The 27,917-nt window shown below is 40.3% G+C and overlaps 1 protein-coding gene across 3 annotated transcripts in view; it reads right to left on the bottom strand.

Moving 5' to 3' along the window:
• Window positions 1-27,917, bottom strand: part of ARHGAP10 (Rho GTPase activating protein 10) — a 784,460-nt gene that overhangs the window by 305,246 nt on the left and 451,297 nt on the right. For all 3 annotated transcript variants that reach the window (XM_053703724.1, XM_053703722.1, XM_053703725.1), the window contains exon 17: window positions 9,952-10,057. In XM_053703724.1, the coding sequence (XP_053559699.1) occupies window positions 9,952-10,057 (106 nt within the window). The remainder of the gene's footprint in view (window positions 1-9,951; window positions 10,058-27,917) is intronic.

The following is a 27,917-nucleotide window of genomic DNA, read 5'->3' as shown; positions in this document are numbered from 1 at the left end:
GTTCCCACCATCCCATGTATAAATTGGCAAACGCCGGGGCAAAAGTTGCCCCCATAGCTGTTCCTCTCTTTTGGAGATAAAAATTGCCGTCAAAGGAGAAGTAATTGTGTGTAAGTAAGAAATACAAGACTCTAAGGATAAAACTTTTATGTGTGTCAACATATCCAGTATAATTATCCAGAAAAAAAGAAATAGCCATCATACCTTTGTCTAAGGGAATACTGGAATAGAGACTTGTGACGTCGATCGTCATCCAGGAATAACCTGGATCCCAATCAATTTTTTCAAGCATGACTAAAAGATGTTTAGTGTCTTGTAAGAAGGAGGGCAGCATTCTCACTAGGGGCTGAAGTATATTTTCCATCCACCTCCCCACAGGTTCCAATAGTGACCCAATACCAGACACAATTGGACGTCCCTGTACATTATCAAGGGATTTATGTGTCTTGGGGAGGTGGTGGAAAATTGGAATCCTAGGATACTTAACACTAAGATATGCCCTAGTGTCCTCATCAATGATGCCCAAATCACAACCATCATCAAGTATTTGTTCCAGGCTCTGTTTGAAAGATAAAGTAGGATCAAAGCTCAATTTGGTGTACACATCAGGGTCATCTAATTGTCTAACTGCTTCCTGAACATAATCTAGTTTGTTAAGGATGACAATGTTTCCACCCTTATCGCTTTTGCGAATGACTATGTCCTGTTTAAATTTTAACCTCTGAATGGCTTCTTGCTCCAACCTAGTGAGATTATGATGTTTATTCTCTCTACTGGAAAGTGAGTCTTGTAGTTTAACAAGTTCTGACTCAACCCTTCTATGAAAAGATTCTAAATAGATACCTCTTTTCCTAGTGGGATAAAATTCAGATTTAGGTTTGAATTTAATATTAACCTGTTCCTCTTTACAAGACTCCATTTCCAAGCTCAAGAGTGACAAATAATCAGTAGCTTCATTGAAATATACATCCACTCTATCAGTTTGTAAATCTAGTTGTTCCTGATCCACAGTTTCCAAACTTCTATCATCTTGTTTAAAACATTTTTTTAAAGTAAGATTTCTTATAAACTTATTTAAATCCAAGATTGTATCAAAAAGGTTGAAATCTGTGGATGGAACAAACCCAAGACCATATTTTAATACTCTTTCTTCATCTGCATCAAGCCTGGTATCAGAAAGGTTCAAAATAGTTAAATCTTGTATTTGTTCTTCTGTTGTATCTGTGGTCTCAGCGCATATCTGCTTACTCCTACGCCTGCCCCCCCTCTTGTGTGGCCGCCTCCTCCTCTTGGATTTTGCTGGCCCCCTTGAAAAACCTGCATCTCTTTTGAGGCTTTATTTATATTTGAAATATGAGAGGGAGCTAACTGATATTTATTCACATTGGCTTTTGCTGTTTGAGCCATAGGGAGATCTGTAGATCTCAATATGCCACCTACCGCTCCCATTATATGCTGATTACTCTGAGCAAGACCAAATGTGTTGTTACTATCATTAGACACACTAGCAGCAGTATATGTCCTGGTCTCATGTGTAGCTGTATTAGAACCCTCATATATAGCCATGTTTGAGCTCCGTGTCTCAGGGGGTATGGTAGAATAAACATTGGTGTTAATGTCTCTCTCTTCTCCCGATTCACCCTTCTCCCGATTTTGTAATTTAAGGGGCCTGTGAGCTTTGAGTAGCACAGTCTATGAGTAAGGCAGGAGCCGAAACATGCAAGATTGCTGCTGCTCAGGCTCATTCTGACCCATACTGCATGCTACCATTGCATTTTATCAACTTTCCTTTTTGGCAATAAACGTTAAGTTTTAAAAAAATTTCTGCTTGCCCAGCCTCGCCTTTTTTGTTTTTCTATTGATGTCAAATTGCAGACTAGCGGGTCTGCTGGCGGTTTGCGGGCTACGCTATAGCGATGCACTACTTTGACACAGCCACAGTGCCTTACTGTGATGTATCCGAATGAGGATCCATGTGGGAGGAGACAGCCCATAACCGGAAATCTGCTTGAAACTCCATACGCCGGAGAGCACCGGGACTGGAGTGCGGGCTAAACGAGCTGAAGAGCCATTTTCGAAGATTAAGGTACTGTCCACATGTGTAACTTGTGAACTAAGAACAACAACTAGTTACGATCTGCTGTTTGAGCGCTGCTAGGGTTTTTTTCTCTGTTTAGACAGTAATCTGCCTGATTTATTGCCGTACCTGTAAAATCTTGATTGATATTTTAGTTCTGTTTGTGTTGTCTGTGAAATTATAAAAGTATCTCGTTCCTCTTTTAGTTTTACATATTTTTTCCAATATTCCTCTAATGGGGAAATCAGGTATCTATTATATGCATTCACAACAGAATTTAGTAATTGTTTTTCCTTTAGACGTGCATCTTGTTTAATTTTTGAGATATAAGAAATTATGTCTCCCCTTAACACGGCTTTCGCCGTTTCCCAGACGATCTATGGACTAGGCACTGAACCTTCATTTAAATTAAAAAATTCTTCCATTTTATTTTTTAGCCAATTTTTGTATTTCTGATTATTTGTTAAATATTTTGGATAGAAAAAACGTGATCCTATTGAGCGATTCTTTTGAGTTGGAATATCTAGAGTTATGGGGGCATGATCTGAAATACATATTTCCGTGATTGCTGCCTTGACTCCTATATAGTACAACTTGTTGTTTATCAAGATAAGATCTATTCGAGAGAGAGATTTAGACGCCTTCGAGTGGCAAGTGTATCCTTTATAATCTGGGTTTTGAGCCCTCCACACGTCTCTTACTGCGAGATTGTGAAAAATAGTGTTAAACAATTTTGCTTCTAAATTGTCTTTTTTAGTCTTTCTTTGTGTATTCCCATGTCTAAATCTATCCAAAGGGCATCGAGGAGCCATATTGAAGTCTCCTGCTATCACCACATAACAGTCCCAAAATTGTTGATCGATTACATTAGGGGCATAGAGATTGCAGATGGTATATACTGCATTAGAAATTTTCATCTTTAATATTATATATCTGCTATCTAAATCTATTATTGTATCTACAATCTCATAAGGTAACTTTTTACCTAGCAGAATAGCAACTCCTTTTTTTCTTTTTAGTGATGGAGCAAATATTACCTCTGCTACCCATGAAGATTTTAAATTCAAAGACTCTTCAATATTTAAATGTGTTTCCTGTAGCAATGCTATGGATGTATCGAGTTTCCTGAGATGGGCTAAGATCGTTTTTTGTTTAATTGGGGAGGTTATACCCCCTATATTCCAGGACGTTATTCAAATTGTATTATTCATTTACTATCGTCCATGGAAGCCCCCCCTCCCCCCCCCCAAAAAAAATAAGGGGGGGGGAGGGGGGGGAGAAGAGAAACAACGGGGCCGGCAAGGGGAGGACAGCAGGGTAAGAGAGAGAGAGAGAGAGAGAGAGAGATAGGAGGGAAAAAAAAAAACACAGCATATTCTATATAGTAAAACAGGGGATAAATTCCCCATTGCATTGTACACCTGTTATTTAATACCATCATACTCTATATACAGAGGAAAAAAAGGAAGGGAGAAAGATATTATCAATTTATCCCCTGTTCTACTAACTTTCTCTCCGCCTCCTCTGCTGAGTAAAAAAAAAACGTTTGACCCCCTAATAGCAATTTAAGTCTAGCAGGATAGATGACAGTAGCCTGCCATCCTGCTTTTAGCATCTTGCCACAGACCGGGGAGAGCTCCCTCCTCTTCCGAGACGTCTCTATAGAGAAGTCTTGAAAAAGCAGGATTTTATTGCCATTATACATGATGGGTTGATTTTTACAAAAATATTGCAGGTAAAGTATTTTATCCTGGAAGTTTAAGAATTTTGCAATAATTGGTCTAGGTTTGGAAGGAGTATCAGGGCTATCTGCAGCTCTCCTCAATCTGTGGACTCTCTCAATTAAGATAGATGACTGAGATTCTGGAATTTTGAGAATTTGAGGTAGAATAGTTGTCATAACTTTCATGAGATCTTCCTGCTTAAAAGGGTCTGGAAATTCTAAGATTATTTCTTCTTGACCTATTTTCTAAGTCATCTATTTTTGCTTGTAATTTTAAAATTTCACTTTGGGTGCTCACAATCTGGGGTATATGGGAGTTTGTTATATCTTCTAAATCTGAGATTTGTTGCTCCACTTCTTGGAGTCTCCTAGAATATTGTTTCACTTCTGTCGTTAATAGAGAGAAATCATGCTTCAGTTCATTTTTTAGAATGTCGAATTTAGGGGAGATTGCTTCTAAAATATTGGCTACCAGATCTTGATTATCTTGTGATACTGCTGCTTTTTGGGTTTTTAATGTGGTGACTTCATTTGAATTTTCTACTGCGGCTTCTATAAAATTCTTATTCTTACGTTCCCTATTCTTAGACGCCATGCCTTGATTGTGTTTAAGAGTGATAGTGGGTGAAGTGATATATTTATCCATTAATTAAGGACACAGTTGTGAAGCCAGTGAGTTGGTGAAGAAGAGCCCTCCTTAGACGAGGGTGGAGACTAATAATAGTGAGGAAGAGAGAAAGAAAGATAGAGAAAAAGGATAGAGGAAAAAAAAAGGGGTGAGTGAGCGTGATATGTGAGATTTAGGGCACAGTGTGATAGCCCATAAGATAAAAGTGAAAACTATGGTGAGAAGTGAAAATAATTGTGAAGGTGGTGACGTAACAAAAGTGATAAGAAAAGCAAGTGACAACCGAATTTATATATTCAAGTGATGGCGACCAGTAGGGATGAAGTTTTGTCAACACAAAGACTTTATGTCCTCTTTTTTGGTCTTAATTATTTAGCCACCTATTTTTTTATTATAGGGGTTTAAGCAGTTGGAAAGCTGCGGGGGGACTCTTAATTGCCGTTTTTATACACTCACCCACAATAACTTATCATTTATAAGCTCTGTATGAGAATATTTCAAGACTTTAGACTCTCTTAGAGTTTGATAGAATGTGGTATCCTCTCTATTTTCATTCTTATTTTTCCCTCCATATTGCAAGAATCTTTCCCAGTCTGAGTCTATGGAAATTAAATTTCACTTTCCCTTTTCTCATCCATCTTAGTTAGCACTGTATTACTTTACCAAGAAGAGGCAAATATTGGCCTCTCAATAGATTGTATTTGCTCAGGTGTTAGCTTTTCTTAAATAATAGCTAAGTGAGATTGACCAATTAATCCAACACACCCTGAGGATCAATATATCATTACCTTATCCTTAATTAAATCTCTTTGTTGACCAAATGAGAAAATATTAGGTATAACATAGATCAGACACATATCATTATATGTATATCTCTTTAACATCGTTACTTATATTCCTGCTAAACAAAATCTGCTAACATACCCTTTTAAAAGATCATAAAATAGGAAATAGTATTATAATTATTACTAACAGATGTCATCCTCAATATACACATTCAAGTGACCTAATACTCCATAATATAGAGCAGATTTGAGAATTAGTATCTGAAGAAAAACAAAGTAACAAATAGTCCGGAGGATTAGACTGTAGGGAATTTGAAAAAGTCTCTACAATTATTTAAGGTACTCTCCTTTTCCTCTGCCCTCTTCTTTCGTTCTCTCCTTGCTTCTGCAGTATTATATCAAAAGTTATATGTAATTTTGTAAAGTTACAATATACCCCTATTCATGTGGTATTGATATAAATATGAACACTTTAGTTATGGGGATTATACAGTCATTAACCTCCAGTAGATTATAACACTGTTCTGTTTTGCGTAAGCTTGAGCTGAGAATCCTCTATCTATCATATAACATCCAGGGATGCATAACAATGTTCTTTGTAAGAGTTCCACTCACCCCTCTTGAGATGTTTTTTTTTTTTTTTTTTTCTCACAGTCCCTGCCACCAGCAGCGTGATGCTTTAGTGTTTTCGGCTATTCGCAAAGCCGACTGTCTTGGCGTTCTTAGGCAACTGTATAAGCACACCTTCTACAGGGAGTGCAGAATTATTAGGCAAATGAGTATTTTGACCACATCATCCTCTTTATGCATGTTGTCTTACTCCAAGCTGTATAGGCTCGAAAGCCTACTACCAATTAAGCATATTAGGGGATGTACATCTCTGTAATGAGAAGGGGTGTGGTCTAATTACATCAACACCCTATATCAGGTGTGCATAATTATTAGGCAACTTCCTTTCCTTTGGCAAAATGGGTCAAAAGAAGGACTTGACAGGCTCAGAAAAGTAAAAAATAGTGAGATATCTTGCAGAGGGATGCAGCACTCTTAAAATTGCAAAGCTTCTGAAGCGTGATCATCGAACAATCAAGCGTTTCATTCAAAATAGTCAACAGGGTCGCAAGAAGCGTGTGGAAAAACCAAGGCGCAAAATAACTGCCCATGAACTGAGAAAAGTCAAGCGTGCAGCTGCCAAGATGCCACTTGCCACCAGTTTGGCCATATTTCAGAGCTGCAACATCACTGGAGTGCCCAAAAGCACAAGGTGTGCAATACTCAGAGACATGGCCAAGGTAAGAAAGGCTGAAAGACGACCACCACTGAACAAGACACACAAGCTGAAACGTCAAGACTGGGCCAAGAAATATCTCAAGACTGATTTTTCTAAGGTTTTATGGACTGATGAAATGAGAGTGAGTCTTGATGGGCCAGATGGATGGGCCCGTGGCTGGATTGGTAAAGGGCAGAGAGCTCCAGTCCGACTCAGACGCCAGCAAGGTGGAGGTGGAGTACTGGTTTGGGCTGGTATCATCAAAGATGAGCTTGTGGGGCCTTTTCGGGTTGAGGATGGAGTCAAGCTCAACTCCCAGTCCTACTGCCAGTTTCTGGAAGACACCTTCTTCAAGCAGTGGTACAGGAAGAAGTCTGCATCCTTCAAGAAAAACATGATTTTGATGCAGGAAAATGCTCCATCACACGCGTCCAAGTACTCCACAGCGTGGCTGGCAAGAAAGGGTATAAAAGAAGAAAATCTAATGACATGGCCTCCTTGTTCACCTGATTTGAACCCCATTGAGAACCTGTGGTCCATCATCAAATGTGAGATTTACAAGGAGGGAAAACAGTACACCTCTCTGAACAGTGTCTGGGAGGCTGTGGTTGCTGCTGCACGCAATGTTGATGGTGAACAGATCAAAACACTGACAGAATCCATGGATGGCAGGCTTTTGAGTGTCCTTGCAAAGAAAGGTGGCTATATTGGTCACTGATTTGTTTTTGTTTTGTTTTTGAATGTCAGAAATGTATATTTGTGAATGTTGAGATGTTATATTGGTTTCACTGGTAAAAATAAATAATTGAAATGGGTATATATGTTTTTTGTTAAGTTGCCTAATAATTATGCACAGTAATAGTCACCTGCACACACAGATATCCCCCTAAAATAGCTATAACTAAAAACAAACTAAAAACTACTTCCAAAACTATTCAGCTTTGATATTAATGAGTTTTTTGGGTTCATTGAGAACATGGTTGTTGTTCAATAATAAAATTAATCCTCAAAAATACAACTTGCCTAATAATTCTGCACTCCCTGTATGGGAACCATCCGTCTCCTGGCCCCACAGCTGACTAGCTCCAACACTCGCGCCTCTCCTGAGCTCGCTTCGTGCAGCCGTATCGCTCCTCCCTCCGTCAGCGCACCGGGTATGTGACAGGGCACAGCGTCGACTCCAGCAGCAGCTCCTCCGAGGATCACCGCATCGCCAACCCCCACACGCAGCACCGGTGGGTGGGGGAAGCGGCCAAGGAACCAGGTCCGCGGTAAGATTTTTAACTGCTTATTCGGGAATGCGGCTGGATATTCTGGCTTCTTAGTAAATCACCTTCACTTGTGCCTCCAGCTGCCAACTGACCGGGAGAGCCAGATCAAACAACCCAACAGGGGAACGCTGGTGGCAGGCTAGGTGTTCTTTCAGTGTTGGGGTGAGTGGTAAGTTGATATTGATTCTGCCAAGGCTTAGATGTAAGCTGAGTTGGCTGTCCAGCCCGTATTCCCAGTACGAGAGGGGGGAATTAATTTTAATGTGTCTTTTCAGCCTTAGAGGGAGCTTTATTCATACAGCCACCTGAATCTAGCTCCGGGCAGATAGAATTTTCAGCATTGTTGGCGATATACGCTGTAGGGGGAATAACCCAGGTGATGTGCAAAAACTGGCTGCAGTCCTTCTCTTCACAGAGATACCTGGCGCGAAAAAAAACACCTCTGGAATACCTGCAGGGGAGAAACACCTGCTCTATGGACAGACTCCTCCTCTTCCCCCCTAGAATATATAATTTTAAACAACTTTCTAATTTACGTCAATTATCAAATTGCTTCATAATCTAGTTTTCCTTTGCTGAAAGAACAGCATTACACTACTGGCAGCTAACTGAACACATCTAGTTAGCCAATCACAAGAGACAAATGTGTTCAGGCACCAATCAGCAGCTAGTTCCCACTGGTGTTGGATATGTGTGTATTCTTTTTCAACAAGGGATACCAAGAAAACAAAGCACATTTGAAAATAGAAGTGAATGTAAAAGTGTCTTAAAATTACATGCTCTATCTGAATCATGCAAGTTTAATTTTGACTTTCCTATCCCTTTAACACTCACGCTGCCGAGCTGCTGGGCAAACTGAAAGCAGTCTTAACATACTGAGATTTTTCTGAAGCAAGTGAGCGTGTCTCTGCAGCGCGGCTTAAAAGTTCACTGAGGAAATGTTTATGCCACCTCTGCAGAGAAGGCTTTTGCCACAGAAAAAAAAGATAGGCTACAAAGTCATACAGAGAAAGTGCCAACTTTACACAAAGACACCTTGGTCCCATAACATATTAGTAGTAATAAATATGTGAGCGAACAACTAGTTTAACATTATAATATGTGGTAGATTACTCTGATATATACCATTACCTTGCCCTCAATATATATTAAATACAAAAAATATGTGAGGGGAAAACTAATATAATTAGGTATATGTGTCACTGCGATACCTAAGTGTCCCCTGGCAATGATGTACAAAGAATGATGTACAGTATGTACCTGCTAATAGTCCGTTGGCTATGTGAGTGCCTCATTTACTTACCCGAACAGCACCCATCTGCTGTGCTTACTCAGGTGCAGAAAGAAACTGCTGTCATGAGAGAGCTCATCCAGTGTTGTGCAGGCCACAGCAGCGGATATCCCAAAGAGTACGACCACGAGCCAACAGGAGGAGGCTAGAGACCAGCCCCTGCAACACTTCCAGTAAGATAGTGATAAACTCCCGCAGGAGAATTACATTCACTGTCTAAATATTCTGACGCGCCCCTCTATGTGAATCCAGGAATTCTGAGAAGGAGAAAAGATCTCACGTAGGTTTGAGAACCCTTTTTTGTTCATGAAGAAACTGGGGCACCTCACTTCTTAAACTTCCTCCTGAACGGCAAATATTAAGATTGAGATATCACAGAGGTGAGAGGGATTAAAAGCCTGTAAAGTGTCAGGTATCTTTGCCTCCTCTTAGTGGCCAGGAGGCAGAGTTGAATTCCCAGGAGTAATGGGTTGTGGAGTCTCTCCACCTTATGAAAGAAACATTTATTTTCTTTGTCTTTTCATAATGTGAGGATTTTTGTTGTTGTTGTAGGAGTTCATAGTTTTTTCACCCTATGGGGTTGTAGCACCTCAGATGCATTTCTATTAAGAACTTTGTTACATTTACTTTTCTCATTATTTTTTGTGACTGTTGTGTGACGGATTTAAAGGACACTAAATACATTTCATGCAAATCCCTCTAATTATGGGTGCTGCCATTATGGAACCTAAGTTACACTGCAGGTATCTGAAGGAGAGTCACCTCAATAATATGCCAATAAAATGTTTTTAATGTTCAATTAATGAAAGATTAAGAATTAGGCCTTAACATCTAATCTATTTACCCATAGACCAACAACAGACCATCAGAATAATAATTACTGTTAAAACATGCAGGTAAGTAACTTACTTTGCTAAATGCTTAATTAGGACATCCAGCATTTCTCTGTTCTTCTCTGGAAGTTTATGAACTAAATAATGTATTGCATTTACCCTGGACTCCGGACTTCCAGACTCTGGAAGAAGAAATATAAATATACATGAATTACTCACAAATATGCTTGTATGCCAAGTAATTTAAGTGTTTAAAAGTTCCCATTACTACTACTGAAAATAACTGATTTTTTTTACATAATGTATATGAAAAGGTTTACAGAATAGCTCCACCCAGCACCTCATACTTCATAAAGAGAGTTGGTTTGTGGGTATATTTCCATAACTGGAAGTTATAATTTAATTTCACCTTACATATACAGTTGTGGTCTTCCGGAGGGGGTCAAGGGGACAAATATGCCCAGTCTCTGGCAAAAACATAAATTATGCTTACCAGATCATTTAATTTCCTTCTGTATAAGGAGAGTCCACAGCATCATTCCTTACTGTTGGGAAATACTGAACATAGCCACCAGGAGGAGGCAAAGACACCCCAGTCAAAAGCTTAAATACCCCTCCCACTTCCCTCATCCCCCAATCATTCTGCAGAGGAAACAAGGAACAGTAGGAGAAATATCAGGGTATAAATGGCGTCAGAAGAAAAATATAATTTAGAGGGCCACCCATCGGAGAACACGAGTGGGGACCGTGGACTCTCCTTATACAGAAGGAAATAAAATTATCTGGTAAGCATAATTTATGTTTTCCTTCTTAATATAAGGAGAGTCCTTGGCATCATTCCTTAGTGTTGGGAAACATACCCGAGCTCTAGAGAACACTGAATGATAACGGGAGGGAAACAAAGAGAGGCGGACCCTAATCTGAGGGCACCACAGCCTGCATCAAACTTGTAAGATTTAGAAAAAGTAAGAAGGACCAGGTAGCCGCCTTATAAATCTGATCCAAAGAGGCCTGGTTCTTAAAGGCACAAGAGGAAGACACTGCTCTAGTAGAATGAGTCGTAATCCTCTGAGGAGGTTTATGTCCCGCTATCTCATAAGCAAAGCAGATTAACACTCCTTAACCCAAAAGATAAGGAAGTTGAAGAGACCTTCTGACCCTTACACTTCCCAGAATAGATGACAAACAAGGAAGAAGTTTGTCTAAAATCCTTAGTAGCATGAAGATAGAACTTCAAGGTGCGAACCACATCCAAATTATGAAGCAAACATACCTTCACAGAAGAAGGATTGGGACACAAGGAAGGAACCACAATCTCTTGATTGAAATTACGGTCTGACACGACGTTAGGAAGAAAACCTAACTAGTACGTAGGACAGCCTTATCAGAATGGAACACCAGATAAGGAGGCTCACATTGCAAGGCAGCAATCTCAGATACTCTGCGGGCAGAAGCAATAATCAGTAGAAAAAGAACCTTCCAGGACAACAATTTATTGTCAATTTCATACATAGGCTCAAACGGAGCCCGTTGCAAAACTTTAAGAACAAGATTTAGACTCCAAGGAGGAGCCTTAGATCTAAACACAGGTCTGTTCCAAATCAGAGTCTTAACAAAGGACTGTACATCTGGAAGGCCTGAGAGCCTCTTGTGCAGTAAAACAGACAGGGGTGAAATCTGTCCCCTCAGGGAAACTGGCAAAAAGGCCCTTCTCTAGTCCATCCTGGAGAAACGACAGGATCCTGGCAACCTTAACTTTATGCCAGGAAAATCCATGCTCTTCACACCAGAATAAGTAGGTTCTCCACACCTTATGATATGTCGCTATCCTCTATTTCGTTACAGAAAATAAGTAACTTTTAGAGATATTCTTAAATCAACATATAGAAAAAGGGACATGTGTTTATCCTGTGGATAATTAGAACATCCACGGGATAAAAACGGGATAAGAGGAGAATACATATACCTTTAGAATAAATTTATTGGCATAAAAAATAAATTTATTCTAAAGGTATATGTATTCTCCTCTTATATTTCTGCTATATCAGTTAAGGTATATAAGGATTAACTTAGTTCACATGTTCTAATTATCCACAGGATAAACACATGTCCCTTTTTCTATATGTTAGTTTAAGAATATCTTTAAAAGTTACTTATTTTCTGTAACGAAATAGAGGATAGCGACATTTCTTTTTTCAGAGTTTGAACCTAAACGCTTTAAGCGCCCTCAAGAAACGTAATTGTAAATTTAACACATAACTATCTAGGAAGGAGATAGTTAACACAGAGTGGCTTGTTTTAGGTAAAGCTCAGCGCTTCACTTTAATTATATATAAAAGTACTAAAAGGGTTACCGAATAACGATGTCAAGGCACGTGGAACATAGTTGAGAGGGCGGGCATACCAAGGCCTCCTCACAATATAAACATGTATTACTATTTGGAATAGAGGGAGTACTCTAATATCTCAGAATTCTCAATAGCTTAAGCTAATGACAGCAGGACACAGAAAATAAATTATCTTTATTTCTCAAAAAATGGCACCTTTATACTCTCAATAGCTGGGGCACTCACCACCTCCTAGACCCAGACAATGTAGAGAAATAGCGTCTTCTCCAACAGCCAGCTCAGTCAGGAAAGAGGAAATGAAAGCGAGACCACTCCTGGTCACATGGTGCACAAGGCAGGACCGCCCCTGCTATGAGAAAAAGCGTGCTAAGCTACAAGCTGCGCAGCACTCAAAGTGAAAGTAAAAACCAGTGCATTCCAACTACATAACAGACAGCCTATGAGCCCAATAAAATCTCACACATAAAGCAGCTAAAATCAAAGCATCACAGTTGATTAATTCCCACTGTTCAATAATCCCCCTCAGAAGATATTAACCCTTAATTCTATTAAGATAAAAGGAGCCACACTGTGACCCTGTCTTCTAGCATTTTCAACATATGTAAAAATTTAAATGATCTTACCAGAATCCATGCTGTGGAACAGAAACACAGCCTCTCAAGTGTGACAGTCTTGTAGCATCGCTCCTGACACGGACTTGAGTGAGAAACCAAGCAGGCAGTGAAACTCGTCAACACTGATTGCTTAGGAGCTGTTAGCAGGTAGTATGGATGGGTTCGCAGAAAGACTCTACCTGCATCTCCAGACTCTAACTTTCGTCAACGCTCTTACTGAGAGGCTGACAAGACTACTTAAAACGCCAGTCCCATATCAAAGGACAGATACCCTTCCTTAGGAACTACTCTGAAATCTTCTGACACTTCTCTGCCATGCTCCTGTGACAAAAGGCAAAGAATGACTGGGGGATGGGGGAAGTGGGAGGGGTATTTAAGCCTTTGTCTGGGGTGTCTTTGCATCCTCCTTGTGGCCAGGTTAATTATTTCCCAACAGTAAGGAATGATGCCGTGGACTCTCCTTATATTAAGAAAGAAAAAAGTTTTATTTTTTTAGTTAAAAAATAAGCACCCACTTGAGTCACCATATTTAAAATTATGTACATCACGTGTTCAACAAGCAATTACAGGGCATTTTATTTTTTTGCCCCCTCCTCCTCCAAACTATATGGTAGGAAAGCAATATGTGATAAATTATGCTTAATGGCATAAAAGTAGTGCAGTATTTTTGGGTGGCTTAAAAATCCTTTCATTGATTGTATTACTGTTTTTGTCCCATTCATTTCATTATATAGAATACACTAGGTTTGTAATATGCTTAAAAACACAAATAAATAGCAGATGGTTCAATGTGAGCTCTACTACAATGGATATTGAAATAATGATGAAGCGCCATAATAAAAAGGATAATGTCTCTACATACTGCAGCAGACATTCATTATTCTATACACATCAGCATCTATGTTCATGCTGCTAAAATTTGTCCAGGTCAATAAGCACCATCATTTGATTACTTCAACCCCTTAGGTGTCTGATAAATCAAATTCTATGGGCACTGTCTTCATTATTTCTACAGCGCTTAAATGCAAGAGTGTATGCTAATAGCTGGCTTCTTTGTTTTTTTACTTTCTATGTTTAGAATTTTCACGTGCCCAGGAACATTAAACCATTACTTTACACTATCAGCACAACAGTAATGCTTAAAAAGGTTTACACTAGTGCTACCTATACAGAGGCAAGTTGCATTTTCATTCTTTTATTTTTGGTGAATTGGTAAGAATTAAACTCTTGCATTTCCAATAATCTAGTTATTAAGATCTGAAAATGAAAATATATTGGTTGCGCTTACAAACATTTATCATATTGTATGAAAAGCCTGTGGAAGTCAAAATGAAACCTTAATGGTTCACACAGAGCATGTGATTTTAAAAAAACTTACTAATGGGACCTCGCTGGTGATTGGGTGCTATATATAACTATGTCTCTTGAAATTGGCTCTGTTAATTAACATGTTTTATTATGGTTAACATCATAATGTACTGCATATACATCTTCCCTCACTTACTTATATCTATCTTATTTCCTTATTCCCCTTTTTAATTCCACCTTTGCCCCAGCTTGCTTTTACTATTTTAATATTTTGCTATTAAAACATACTTTCAAATAGTTGATTTTAAGCGAGCATCCCCCTCTTTTCTTTAGTTTCTAATTGTAACTCTTTAGTGGAACAATAAAATTTTACCATTTAGGGCTAGATTACGAGTGGCACACTAACTGTAGCATGTAATCAATATGTGCAAGGCTATATTGGCAAAAAGAACTTGGGCTGTTTTCCATGCCTTGGTTGTTCCAACTGCAATAATATAATCAAGGGCCCTACATTTAGTCATCCTAGTACAGGTAAAAAATTCGACATCAGGGGACACTATACTTGCAACACTGACTTTGCGGTATATTACATCAAATGCCCTTGTGGGATGGGGTATGTTGGGGAGACCACCCGCACAGTCCGTGAACGGATAAATCAGCATAAAGGTAGTATAAGAACAAAAAAATTAGACGCCTTACTTGCCAATCATTTTTTATCTGCAGGGCACAATTTAACTCAGTTGAGGTTTCAAATATAATTTGGAACAGGTTGGACACCTTAGACGAGGTGGGGATAGAACCAAGAGGTTAAAAATAAGAGAAGTCTTTTGGATTAGTAAATTAGATACCATGTACCCAAAGGGGATGAATAGGGAGCTTGACTGGTCTCTATGCCTTTAAGGGGTTACGCCACATTAACTGTAGTGATTGATGGGATTCTGTATCACATAATTGTATTGTGCTCTAGGGAAATTATGTATAATCTTGCCGATTAAATATTAGTTGTATGTTGTTAGACTGACATTGATATTCTGTTACTGTAATTTTGTTAATGACCACTAGATGGCATTATGTCAGGTGTGCTACAGGTATGATGTATGGTGGGTGTGGTTTATAGGTGTATTTAAGCTGTATTAACTTTAGGTGTAACTATGCATGATTAAGGACTAAGTCTGAAACGTTGCTATTTTGTGGTCTGGCCTTGATACTGTGCAGTTTGCACAAATAAATCTGTTGAAGATATTTTTGTGGTGCTGCTTCTTTTTTGTGATTTATGCTTATTTGGGTATTGTACAGTACCCTTGAAGCTTGCACACCTCCCTGATCCCAGGTGCTGGAAATTTCTTTGGATTTTCTATGTAATCAATATGAGGTATTTCTCGGCTCTTTGCAAACTACGGAAATAGTGCGTGTATTGCAAGCTGAAAGTAAACACGTTCGATTGAGCGCAATGGAATTAAACGTGTGTTGGGTTAGCACAACTTCAGAGTGCAGGTTAACCGCTACATGAGACAAAAAAGTTGCACAAAACACATCTAAAATACATTTAAAGGTACAGTTATACTCATATTAACACTGTCTGAAAAAGAAATTATTTAAAGAAATAGCATTAAAAAAGTTATAAGGGCTCAAAGATATGAAGAAGTTTCATGTGTTTTTTATATATATATATATATATATATATATATATATATATATATATATATATATATATATACACTGTATAAATATATAGAAATATAATCCTTTTATCCTCTTTAAGAAGAAAACGCTGCACTCACCGGTCTTGAGAATGATATACTATATTCAAAGTCTCATCAAATCAGCTCATAGCTGCATAAATACCCCCAGGCGTTTCGGTACCAAACTGGCACCTTTTTCAATTGGTAGTTTTAGTATCTCCAAATGTTCCCTGAATGATACTGAAACTACCCATTGAAAAAGGTGCCAGTTTGGTACCGAAACGTCTGAGGGTATTTATGCAGCTATGAGCTGATTTGATGAGACTTTGAATAAAGTATATCATTCTCAAGACCGGTGAGTGAAGCTTTTCTTCTTAAAGAGATAAAAGGATTATTGTATGTTTTGCACGCAGCACCCTGGCTATTGTTAAAAGAAGGTATAGTGAGTGCACCTGAAAAACAGAATTTATGTTTACCTGATAAATTACTTTCTCCAACGGTGTGTCCGGTCCACGGCGTCATCCTTACTTGTGGGATATTCTCTTCCCCAACAGGAAATGGCAAAGAGCCCAGCAAAGCTGGTCACATGATCCCTCCTAGGCTCCGCCTTCCCCAGTCATTCGACCGACGTAAAGGAGGAATATTTGCATAGGAGAAATCATATGATACCGTGGTGACAGTAGTTAGAGAAATTAAATCATCAGACCTGATTAAAAAACCAGGGCGGGCCGTGGACCGGACACACCGTTGGAGAAAGTAATTTATCAGGTAAACATAAATTCTGTTTTCTCCAACATAGGTGTGTCCGGTCCACGGCGTCATCCTTACTTGTGGGAACCAATACCAAAGCTTTAGGACACGGATGATGGGAGGGAGCAAATCAGGTCACCTAGATGGAAGGCACCACGGTTTGCAAAACCTTTCTCCCAAAAATAGCCTCAGAAGAAGCAAAAGTATCAAATTTGTAAAATTTGGTAAAAGTGTGCAGTGAAGACCAAGTCGCTGCCTTACATATCTGGTCAACAGAAGCCTCGTTCTTGAAGGCCCATGTGGAAGCCACAGCCCTAGTGGAATGAGCTGTGATTCTTTCAGGAGGCTGCCGTCCGGCAGTCTCATAAGCCAATCTGATGATGCTTTTAAGCCAAAAAGAGAGAGAGGTAGCAGTTGCTTTTTGACCTCTCCTTTTACCAGAATAAACAACAAACAAGGAAGATGTTTGTCTGAAATCCTTTGTAGCCTCTAAATAGAATTTTAGAGCCCGAACTACATCCAAATTGTGCAACAAACGTTCCTTCTCTGAAACTGGATTCGGACACAAAGAAGGCACAACTATCTCCTGGTTAATATTTTTGTTAGAAACAACTTTCGGAAGAAAACCAGGTTTAGTACGCAAAACCACCTTATCTGCATGGAACACCAGATAAGGAGGAGAACACTGCAGAGCAGATAACTCTGAAACTCTTCTAGCAGAAGAAATTGCAACCAAAAACAAAACTTTCCAAGATAATAACTTAATATCTACGGAATGTAAGGGTTCAAACGGAACCCCTTGAAGAACTGAAAGAACTAAATTGAGACTCCAAGGAGGAGTCAAAGGTTTGTAAACAGGCTTGATTCTAACCAGAGCCTGAACAAAAGCCTGAACATCTGGCACAGCCGCCAGCTTCTTGTGAAGTAAAACAGATAAAGCAGAAATCTGTCCCTTCAAAGAACTTGCAGATAATCCTTTCTCCAAACCCTCTTGTAGAAAGGATAGAATCTTAGGAATTTTTACCCTGTTCCATGGGAATCCTTTCGATTCGCACCAACATATATATTTCTTCCATACTTTATGGTAAATCTTTCTAGTTACAGGCTTTCTAGCCTGAATAAGAGTATCAATGACAGAATCTGAGAACCCACGCTTTGATAAAATCAAGCGTTCAATCTCCAAGCAGTCAGTTGGAGTGATGCCAGATTCGGATGTTCGAACGGACCTTGAACAAGAAGGTCCCGTCTCAAAGGTAGCTTCCATGGTGGAGCCGATGACATATTCACCAGGTCTGCATACCAAGTTCTGCGTGGCCACGCAGGAGCTATCAAGATCACCGAAGCCCTCTCTTGATTGATCCTGGCTACCAGCCTGGGAATGAGAGGAAACGGTGGGAACACATAAGCTAGGTTGAAGGTCCAGGGCGCTACTAGTGCATCTACTAGAGTCGCCTTGGGATCCCTGGATCTGGACCCGTAGCAAGGAACCTTGAAGTTCTGACGAGACGCCATCAGATCCATGTCTGGAATGCCCCATAATTGAGTTATTTGGGCAAAGATTTCCGGATGGAGTTCCCACTCCCCCGGATGAAATGTCTGACGACTCAGAAAATCCGCTTCCCAATTTTCCACTCCTGGGATGTGGATTGCAGACAAGTGGCAGGAGTGAAGCTCCGCCCATTGAATTACTTTGGTCACTTCTTCCATCGCCAGGGAACTCCTTGTTCCCCCCTGATGGTTGATATATGCAACAGTCGTCATGTTGTCTGATTGAAACCTTATGAATTTGGCCTTTGCTAGTTGAGGCCAAGCCTTGAGAGCATTGAATATCGCTCTCAGTTCCAGAATGTTTATCGGGAGAAGAGATTCTTCCCGAGACCATAGACCCTGAGCCTTCAGGTGTTTCCAGACCGCGCCCCAGCCCACCAGGCTGGCGTCGGTCGTTACAATGACCCACTCTGGTCTTCTGAAGCTCATCCCTTGGGACAGGTTGTCCAGGGTCAGCCACCAACGGAGTGAATCTCTGGTCCTCTGATCTACTTGGATCGTCAGGGACAAATCTGTATAATCCCCATTCCACTGTCTGAGCATGCACAGTTGTAATGGTCTTAGATGAATTCGCGCAAAAGGAACTATGTCCATTGCCGCAACCATCAAACCTATTACTTCCATGCACTGCGCTATGGAAGGAAGAAGAACAGAATGAAGTACTTGACAAGAGCTTTAGAAGTTTTGACTTTCTGGCTTCTGTCAGAAAAATCTTCATTTCCAAGGAGTCTATTATTGTTCCCAAGAAGGGAACTCTTGTTGACGGGAATAGAGAACTTTTTTCTACGTTCACTTTCCACCCGTGAGATCTGAGAAAGGCTAGGACAATGTCCGTATGAGCCTTTGCTTGTGGTAGAGACGACGCTTGAATCAGTATGTCGTCCAAGTAGGGTACTACTGCAATGCCCCTTGGCCTTAGCACCGCTAGAAGGGACCCTAGTACCTTTGTGAAAATTCTTGGAGCAGTGGCTAGTCCGAATGGAAGTGCCACAAACTGGTAATGCTTGTCCAGAAAGGCGAATCTTAGGAACCGATGATGTTCCTTGTGGATAGGAATATGTAGATACGCATCCTTTAAATCCACCGTGGTCATGAATTGACCTTCCTGGATGGTAGGAAGAATTGTCCGAATGGTTTCCATCTTGAACGATGGGACCTTGAGAAATTTGTTTAGGATCTTGAGATCCAAAATTGGCCTGAATGTTCCCTCTTTTTTGGGAACTATGAACAGGTTGGAGTAAAACCCCATCCCTTGTTCTCCTAATGGAACAGGATGAATCACTCCCATTTTTAACAGGTCTTCTACACAATGTAAGAATGCCTGTCTTTTTATTTGGTCTGAAGACAATTGAGACCTGTGGAACCTTCCCCTTGGGGGTAGTTCCTTGAATTCCAGGAGATAACCTTGAGAAACTATTTCTAGCGCCTAAGGATCCTGAACATCTCTTGCCCAAGCCTGAGCGAAGAGAGAGAGTCTGCCCCCCACCAGATCCGGTCCCGGATCGGGGGCCAGCATCTCATGCTGTCTTGGTAGCGGTAGCGGGCTTCTTGGCCTGCTTACCTTTGTTCCAGCCTTGCATCAGTCTCCAGGCTGGCTTGGTTTGAGAAGAATTACCCTCTTGCTTAGAGGATGTAGAATTTGAGGCTGGTCCGTTTCTGCGAAAGGGACGAAAATTTGTTTTATTTTTAGCCTTAAAAGACCTATCCTGAGGAAGGGCGTGGCCCTTTCCCCCAGTGATGTCTGAAATAATCTCTTTCAAGTCAGGGCCAAACAGCGTTTTCCCCTTGAAAGGGATGTTGAGCAATCTGTTCTTGGAGGACACATCCGCTGACCAAGACTTCAGCCAAAGCGCTCTGCGCGCCACAATAGCAAAACCTGAATTTTTCGCCGCTAATCTAGCTAATTGCAAAGTGGCGTCTAAGGTAAAAGAGTTAGCCAACTTAAGTGCTTGAACTCTGTCCATAACCTCCTCATAAGAGGATGCTTGATTGAGCGACTTTTCTAGTTCCTCGAACCAGAAACACGCTGCTGTAGTGACAGGAACAATGCATGAAATTGGTTGTAGAAGGTAACCTTGCTGAACAAACATCTTTTTAAGCAAACCCTCTAATTTTTTATCCATAGGATCTTTGAAAGCACAACTATCTTCTATAGGGATAGTGGTGCGTTTGTTTAGAGTAGAAACCGCCCCCTCGACCTTGGGGACTGTCTGCCATAAGTCCTTCCTGGGGTCGACCATAGGAAATAATTTCTTAAATATAGGGGGAGGGACAAAAGGTATGCCGGGCCTTTCCCATTCTTTATTTACAATGTCCGCCACCCGCTTGGGTATAGGAAAAGCTTCTGGGGGCACCGGGACCTCTAGGAACCTGTCCATCTTACATAATTTCTCTGGAATGACCAAATTGTCACAATCATCCAGAGTAGATAACACCTCCTTAAGCAGAGCGCAGAGATGTTCCAATTTAAATTTAAATGTAATAACGTCAGGTTCAGCTTGTTGAGAAATTTTTCCTGAATCTGAAATTTCTCCCTCAGACAAAACCTCCCTAGCCCCTTCAGACTGGTGTAAGGGCATGTCAGAACCATTATCATCAGCGTCCTCATGCTCTTCAGTATCTAAAACAGAGCAGTCGCGCTTTCGCTGATAAGTGGGCATTTTGGCTAAAATGTTTTTAATAGAATTATCCATTACAGCCGTTAATTGTTGCATAGTAAGGAGGATTGGCGCACTAGATTCACTAGGGACCTCCTGAGTGGGCAAGACTGGTGTAGACATAGAAGGAGATGATGCAGTACCATGCTTACTCCCCTCACTTAAGGAATCAATTTGGGCAACATTATTATCAGTGGCATCATTGTCCCTACTTTGTTTGTCACATTCATCACATATATTTAAATGGAGAGGAACCTTGGCTTCCGAACATACAGAACATCGTCTATCTGATAGTTCAGACATGTTAATAGGCATAAACTTGATAACAAAGCACAAAAAAACGTTTTAAAATAAAACCGTTACTGTCTCTTTAAATTTTAAACTGAACACACTTTTTTACTGAATATACGCAAAAGTATGAAGGAAATGTTCAAAATTCACCAAAATTTCACCACAGTGTCATAAAGCCTTAAAAGTATTGCACACCAAATTTGAAAGCTTTAACTCTTAAAATAAGGGAACCGGAGCCGTTTTTACATTTAACCCCTATACAGTCCCTGGTATCTGCTTTGCTGAGACCCAGCCAAGCCCAGAGGGGAATACGATACCAAATGACGCCTTCAATAAGCTTTTTCAGTGGATCCGCACTCCTCACACATGCATCTGCATGCCTTGCTTCTCAAAAATAACTGCGCATTAGTGGCGCGAAAATGAGGCTCTGCCTATGACTAGAAAAGGCCCCCAGTGAAAAAGGTGTCCAATACAGTGCCTGCCGTTTTTTTTAATAAAATTCCCAAGATTAAAATAACTCTCCAAAGTTATAAACCATTAAATATGCTTATAAAGTAATCGTTTTGGCCCAGAAAAATGTCTACCAGTCTTTAAAGCCCTTGTGAAGCCCTTTTATTCTTATATTGAAAATTAAGAAAATGGCTTACCGGATCCCATAGGGAAAATGACAGCTTCCAGCATTACCAAGTCTTGTTAGAAAAGTGTCATACCTCAAGCAGCCAAAGTCTGCTCACTGTTTCCCCCAACTGAAGTTAATTCCTCTCAACAGTCCTGTGTGGAAACAGCCATCGATTTTAGTAACGGTTGCTAAAATCATTTTCCTCTTACAAACAGAAATCTTCATCTCTTTTCTGTTTCAGAGTAAATAGTACATACCAGCACTATTTTAAAATAACAAACTCTTGATAGAAGAATAAAAACTACATTTAAACACCAAAAAACTCTGAGCCATCTCCGTGGAGATGTTGCCTGTGCAACGGCAAAGAGAATGACTGGGGAAGGCGGAGCCTAGGAGGGATCATGTGACCAGCTTTGCTGGGCTCTTTGCCATTTCCTGTTGGGGAAGAGAATATCCCACAAGTAAGGATGACGCCGTGGACCGGACACACCTATGTTGGAGAAATTGGGATTTATTGATATATATATATATATATATATATATATATATATATATTAATAAAAAGGTCTACAGAGGGCCTTAGCATAAACACACACACACACATCTAAAGTTGCAAACACTGATGCGCTTTGCACATATTTTACATTTGAATTTTCTACATTGTAAACTTCCTGGTTCACACTAGCCTGTGCCAGAAATGATGTAATTTTGGTGCTTTTTTCTCACATGAAGAGGGAGTACCTGTTTGTTTTACACTGTATTTAAGCACGGTTTGAGTGCACATTTTTTGTTCTGAAGAAGGGAAGTTTTATTCCCCAAAACGTCAATAAAATTGACTTTTTTGCTTTGAAGAAATCCTGGTTTGCCTCTGATTTTGTTGGAAGTATTATAGTTACACAGAGGATCTGTGTGGTTGACCCCAGGAGGGCAGATTCACATTGGGAGTGTGTGTTATATATATATTGATTGTAATGCTCCCCTGCGGACCTGACACCCAGGTTGCTCGGGGGTTAACTGCCTGGGTTGCTGGGAACTTTGCAGCTGTCTGTCAGTGTTCAGGGCTGTGGAGTTAACAGTGGCTTAGGATGTGTACCCAGTCCAGTCTGTGAGTGCGGTCCATTCCTGTGTTTTGTATTTACATAGGGGAGGTTACAAAAGCCTGTGTCACCCTGGGAGGTTCCCAGTTGGTTTGTTTGGAAGTATGCATTGTGTGGGTGCTGGTTAGGGTCCCAGGAAGGGGGAGACCTTGTTGTGGTCCTGGGCTTGATCCTTTGGCGCCAAATGTAACTGACTTCCCCCAGTTTTGCTTTTAAACATTGCTGTGAATCTGCTAGTAAATGCTGGGTTTTTTGTGTTTTGTGTTAATGATTGTAATGCTCCCCTGCGGACCTGACACCCAGGTTGCTCGGGGGTTAACTGCCTGGGTTGCTGGGAACTTTGCAGCTGTCTGTCAGTGTTCAGGGCTGTGGAGTTAACAGTGGCTTAGGATGTGTACCCTGTCCAGTCTGTGAGTGCGGTCCATTCCTGTGTTTTGTATTTACATAGGGGAGGTTACAAAAGCCTGTGTCACCCTGGGAGGTTCCCAGTTGGTTTGTTTGGAAGTATGCATTGTGTGGGTGCTGGTTAGGGTCCCAGGAAGGGGGAGACCTTGTTGTGGTCCTGGGCTTGATCCTTTGGCGCCAAATGTAACTGACTTCCCCCAGTTTTGCTTTTAAACATTGCTGTGAATCTGCTAGTAAATGCTGGGTTTTTTGTGTTTTGTGTTCATGGTTGTAATGCTCCCCTGCGGACCTGACACCCAGGTTGCTCGGGGGTTAACTGCCTGGGTTGCTGGGAACTTTGCAGCTGTCTGTCAGTGTTCAGGGCTGTGGAGTTAACAGTGGCTTAGGATGTGTACCCAGTCCAGTCTGTGAGTGCGGTCCATTCCTGTGTTTTGTATTTACATAGGGGAGGTTACAAAAGCCTGTGTCACCCTGGGAGGTTCCCAGTTGGTTTGTTTGGAAGTATGCATTGTGTGGGTGCTGGTTAGGGTCCCAGGAAGGGGGAGACCTTGTCGTGGTCCTGGGCTTGATCCTTTGGCGCCAAATGTAACTGACTTCCCCCAGTTTTGCTTTTAAACATTGCTGTGAATCTGCTAGTGAGTGCTGGGTTTTTTGTGTTTTGTGTTAATGATTGTAATGCTCCCCTGCGGACCTGACACCCAGGTTGCTCGGGGGTTAACTGCCTGGGTTGCTGGGAACTTTGCAGCTGTCTGTCAGTGTTCAGGGCTGTGGAGTTAACAGTGGCTTAGGATGTGTACCCTGTCCAGTCTGTGAGTGCGGTCCATTCCTGTGTTTTGTATTTACATAGGGGAGGTTACAAAAGCCTGTGTCACCCTGGGAGGTTCCCAGTTGGTTTGTTTGGAAGTATGCATTGTGTGGGTGCTGGTTAGGGTCCCAGGAAGGGGGAGACCTTGTCGTGGTCCTGGGCTTGATCCTTTGGCGCCAAATGTAACTGACTTCCCCCAGTTTTGCTTTTAAACATTGCTGTGAATCTGCTAGTGAGTGCTGGGTTTTTTGTGTTTTATATATATATATATATATATATATTTATATATAATACTGTATATATAGAAATATGTATTAACAATAACAGATACATTATCCAGTAAGTGACGAACATTGGAATGTTAAATATATACAGAATATATAAGAATAAAACATAAATACATACAGTATGTACACACATATAAATATATTTATGTTTTGCTCACACGCAAACTTTTTACTTTCAACTCATAATACGAGAGCAACCCAACGCACGCAAAAAACCTTGTTCTAGCAAACTTAGGCCTAGATTTGGAGTTTTGTCGGTAACGACCCGAAAAACTAATGCCGGCTTTTTTCTGGCCGCACCATAAAAATAACTCTGGTATCGAGAGTCCACATAAAGGCTGCGTTAGGCTCCAAAAAAGGAACGTAGAGCATTTTTAATGCAGCTTCAACTCTCGATACCAGAGTTGCTTACGGACGCGGCCAGCCTCAAAAACGTGCTCGTGCACGATTCCCCCATAGGAAACAATGGGGCTGTTTAAGCTGAAAAAAAAACAAACACCTGCAAAAAAGCCGCGTTCAGCTCCTAACGCAGCCCCATTGTTTGCTATGCGGTAACCCTTCCTACGTCTGCACTTAACACTCTAACATGTACCCCGAGTCTAAACACCCCTAACCTTACACTTATTAACCCCTATTCTGCCGCCCCCGCTATTGCTGACCCCTGCATATTATTATTAACCCCTAATCTGCCGCTCCGTAAACCGCCGCTACTTACATTATCCCTATGTACCCCTAATCAGCTGCCCCTAACACCGCCGACCCCTATATAATATTTATTAACCCCTAATCTGCCCCCCACAACGTCGCCTCCACCTGCCTACACTTATTAACCCCTAATCTGCCGACCGGACCTGAGCGCTACTATAATAAAGTTATTAACCCCTAACCCGCCTCACTAACCCTATCATAAATAGTATTAACCCCTAATCTGCCCTCCCTAACATCGCCGACACCTAACTTCAATTATTAACCCCTAATCTGCCGACCGAATCTCGCCGCTATTCTAATAAATGTATTAACCCCTAAAGCTAAGTCTAACCCTAACACTAACACCCCCCTAAGTTAAATATAATTTAAATCTAACGAAATTAATTAACTCTTATTATATAAATTATTCCTATTTAAAGCTAAATACTTACCTGTAAAATAAATCCTAATATAGCTACAATATAAATTATAATTATATTAGAGCTATTTTAGGATATATATTTATTTTACAGGTAACTTTGTATTTATTTTAACCAGGTACAATAGCTATTAAATAGTTAAGAACTATTTAATAGCTAAAATAGTTAAAATAATTACAAATTTACCTGTAAAAGAAATCCTAACCTAAGTTACAAATAAACCTAACACTAGACTATCAATAAATTAATTAAATAAACTACCTACAATTACCTACAATTAACCTAACACTACACTATCAATAAATTAATTAAATACAATTGCTACAAATAAATACAATTAAATAAACTAGCTAAAGTACAAAAAATAAAAAAGAACTAAGTTACAAAAAATAAAAAAATATTTACAAACATAAGAAAAATATTACAACAATTTTAAACTAATTACACCTACTCTAAGCCCCCTAATAAAATAACAAAGCCCCCCCAAAATAAAAAAATGCCCTACCCTATTCTAAATTACTAAGGTTCAAAGCTCTTTTACCTTACCAGCCCTGAACAGGGCCCTTTGTGGGGCATGCCCCAAGAAATTCAGCTCTTTTGCCTGTAAAAAAAAACATACAATACCCCCCCCCAACATTACAACCCACCACCCACATACCCCTAATCTAACCCAAACCCCCCTTAAATAAACCTAACACTAAGCCCCTGAAGATCATCCTACCTTGTCTTCACCATACCAGGTTCACCGATCGGTCCAGAAGAGCTCCTCCGATGTCCGTATCCAAGCCCAAGCGGGGGGCTGAAGAGGTCCATGATCCGGCTGAAGTCTTCATCCAAGCGGGCCAGAAGAGGTCTTCCATCCGATTGAAGTCTTCATCCAAGCGGCATCCATCCGGAGCGAAGCGGCAGCATCCTGAAGACCTCCACCGCGGAACATCCATCCTGGCCGACGACTGAACGACGAATGACGGTTCCTTTAAATGACGTCATCCAAGATGGCGTCCCTCGAATTCCGATTGGCTGATAGGATTCTATCAGCCAATCGGAATTAAGGTAGGAATATTCTGATTGGCTGATGGAATCAGCCAATCAGAATCAAGTTCAATCCCATTGGCTGATCCGATCAGCCAATCAGATTGAGCTCGCATTCTATTGGCTGTTCCGATCAGCCAATAGAATGCAAGCTCAATCTGATTGGCTGATTGGATCAGCCAATCGGATTGAACTTGATTCTGATTGGCTGATTCCATCAGCCAATCAGAATATTCCTACCTTAATTCCGATTGGCTGATAGAATCCTATCAGCCAATCGGAATTCGAGGGACGCCATCTTGGATGACGTCATTTAAAGGAACCGTCATTCGTCGTTCAGTCGTCGGCCAGGATGGATGTTCCGCGGTGGAGGTCTTCAGGATGCTGCCGCTTCGCTCCGGATGGATGCCGCTTGGATGAAGACTTCAATCGGATGGAAGACCTCTTCTGGCCCGCTTGGATGAAGACTTCAGCCGGATCATGGACCTCTTCAGCCCCCCGCTTGGGCTTGGATCAGGACATCGGAGGAGCTCTTCTGGACCGATCATGGAACCTGGTATGGTGAAGACAAGGTAGGATGATCTTCAGGAGCATAGTGTTAGGTTTATTTAAGGGGGGTTTGGGTTAGATTAGGGGTATGTGGGTGGTGGGTTGTAATGTTGGGGGGGGGTATTGTATGTTTTTTTTTACAGGCAAAAGAGCTGAATTTCTTGGGGCATGCCCCACAAAGGGCCCTGTTCAGGGCTGGTAAGGTAAAAGAGCTTTGAACTTTAGTAATTTAGAATAGGGTAGGGCATTTTTTTATTTTGGGGGGCTTTGTTATTTTATTAGGGGGCTTAGAGTAGGTGTAATTAGTTTAAAATTGTTGTAATATTTTTCTTATGTTTGTAAATATTTTTTTATTTTTTGTAACTTAGCTCTTTTTTTATTTTTTGTACTTTAGCTAGTCTATTTAATTGTATTTATTTGTAGCAATTGTATTTAATTAATTTATTGATAGTGTAGTGTTAGGTTAATTGTAGGTAATTGTAGGTAGTTTATTTAATTAATTTATTGATAGTCTAGTGTTAGGTTTATTTGTAACTTAGGTTAGGATTTCTTTTACAGGTAAATTTGTAATTATTTTAACTATTTTAGCTATTAAATTGTTCTTAACTATTTAATAGCTATTGTACCTGGTTAAAATAAATACAAAGTTACCTGTAAAATAAATATAAATCCTAAAATAGCTATAATATAATTATAATTTATATTGTAGCTATATTAGGATTTATTTTACAGGTAAATATTTAGCTTTAAATAGGAATAATTTATATAATAAGAGTTAATTAATTTCGTTAGATTTAAATTATATTTAACTTAGGGGGGTGTTAGTGTTAGGGTTAGACTTAGCTTTAGGGGTTAATACATTTATTAGAATAGCGGCGAGATTCGGTCGGCAGATTAGGGGTTAATAATTGAAGTTAGGTGTC

This window comes from Bombina bombina, chromosome 2, assembly GCF_027579735.1.
Source record: "Bombina bombina isolate aBomBom1 chromosome 2, aBomBom1.pri, whole genome shotgun sequence".
Classification (NCBI taxonomy): Eukaryota; Metazoa; Chordata; class Amphibia; order Anura; family Bombinatoridae; genus Bombina; species Bombina bombina.
Note: the sequence above shows the minus strand (reverse complement) of the source record. Positions and strands in the feature narration are given on the sequence as shown.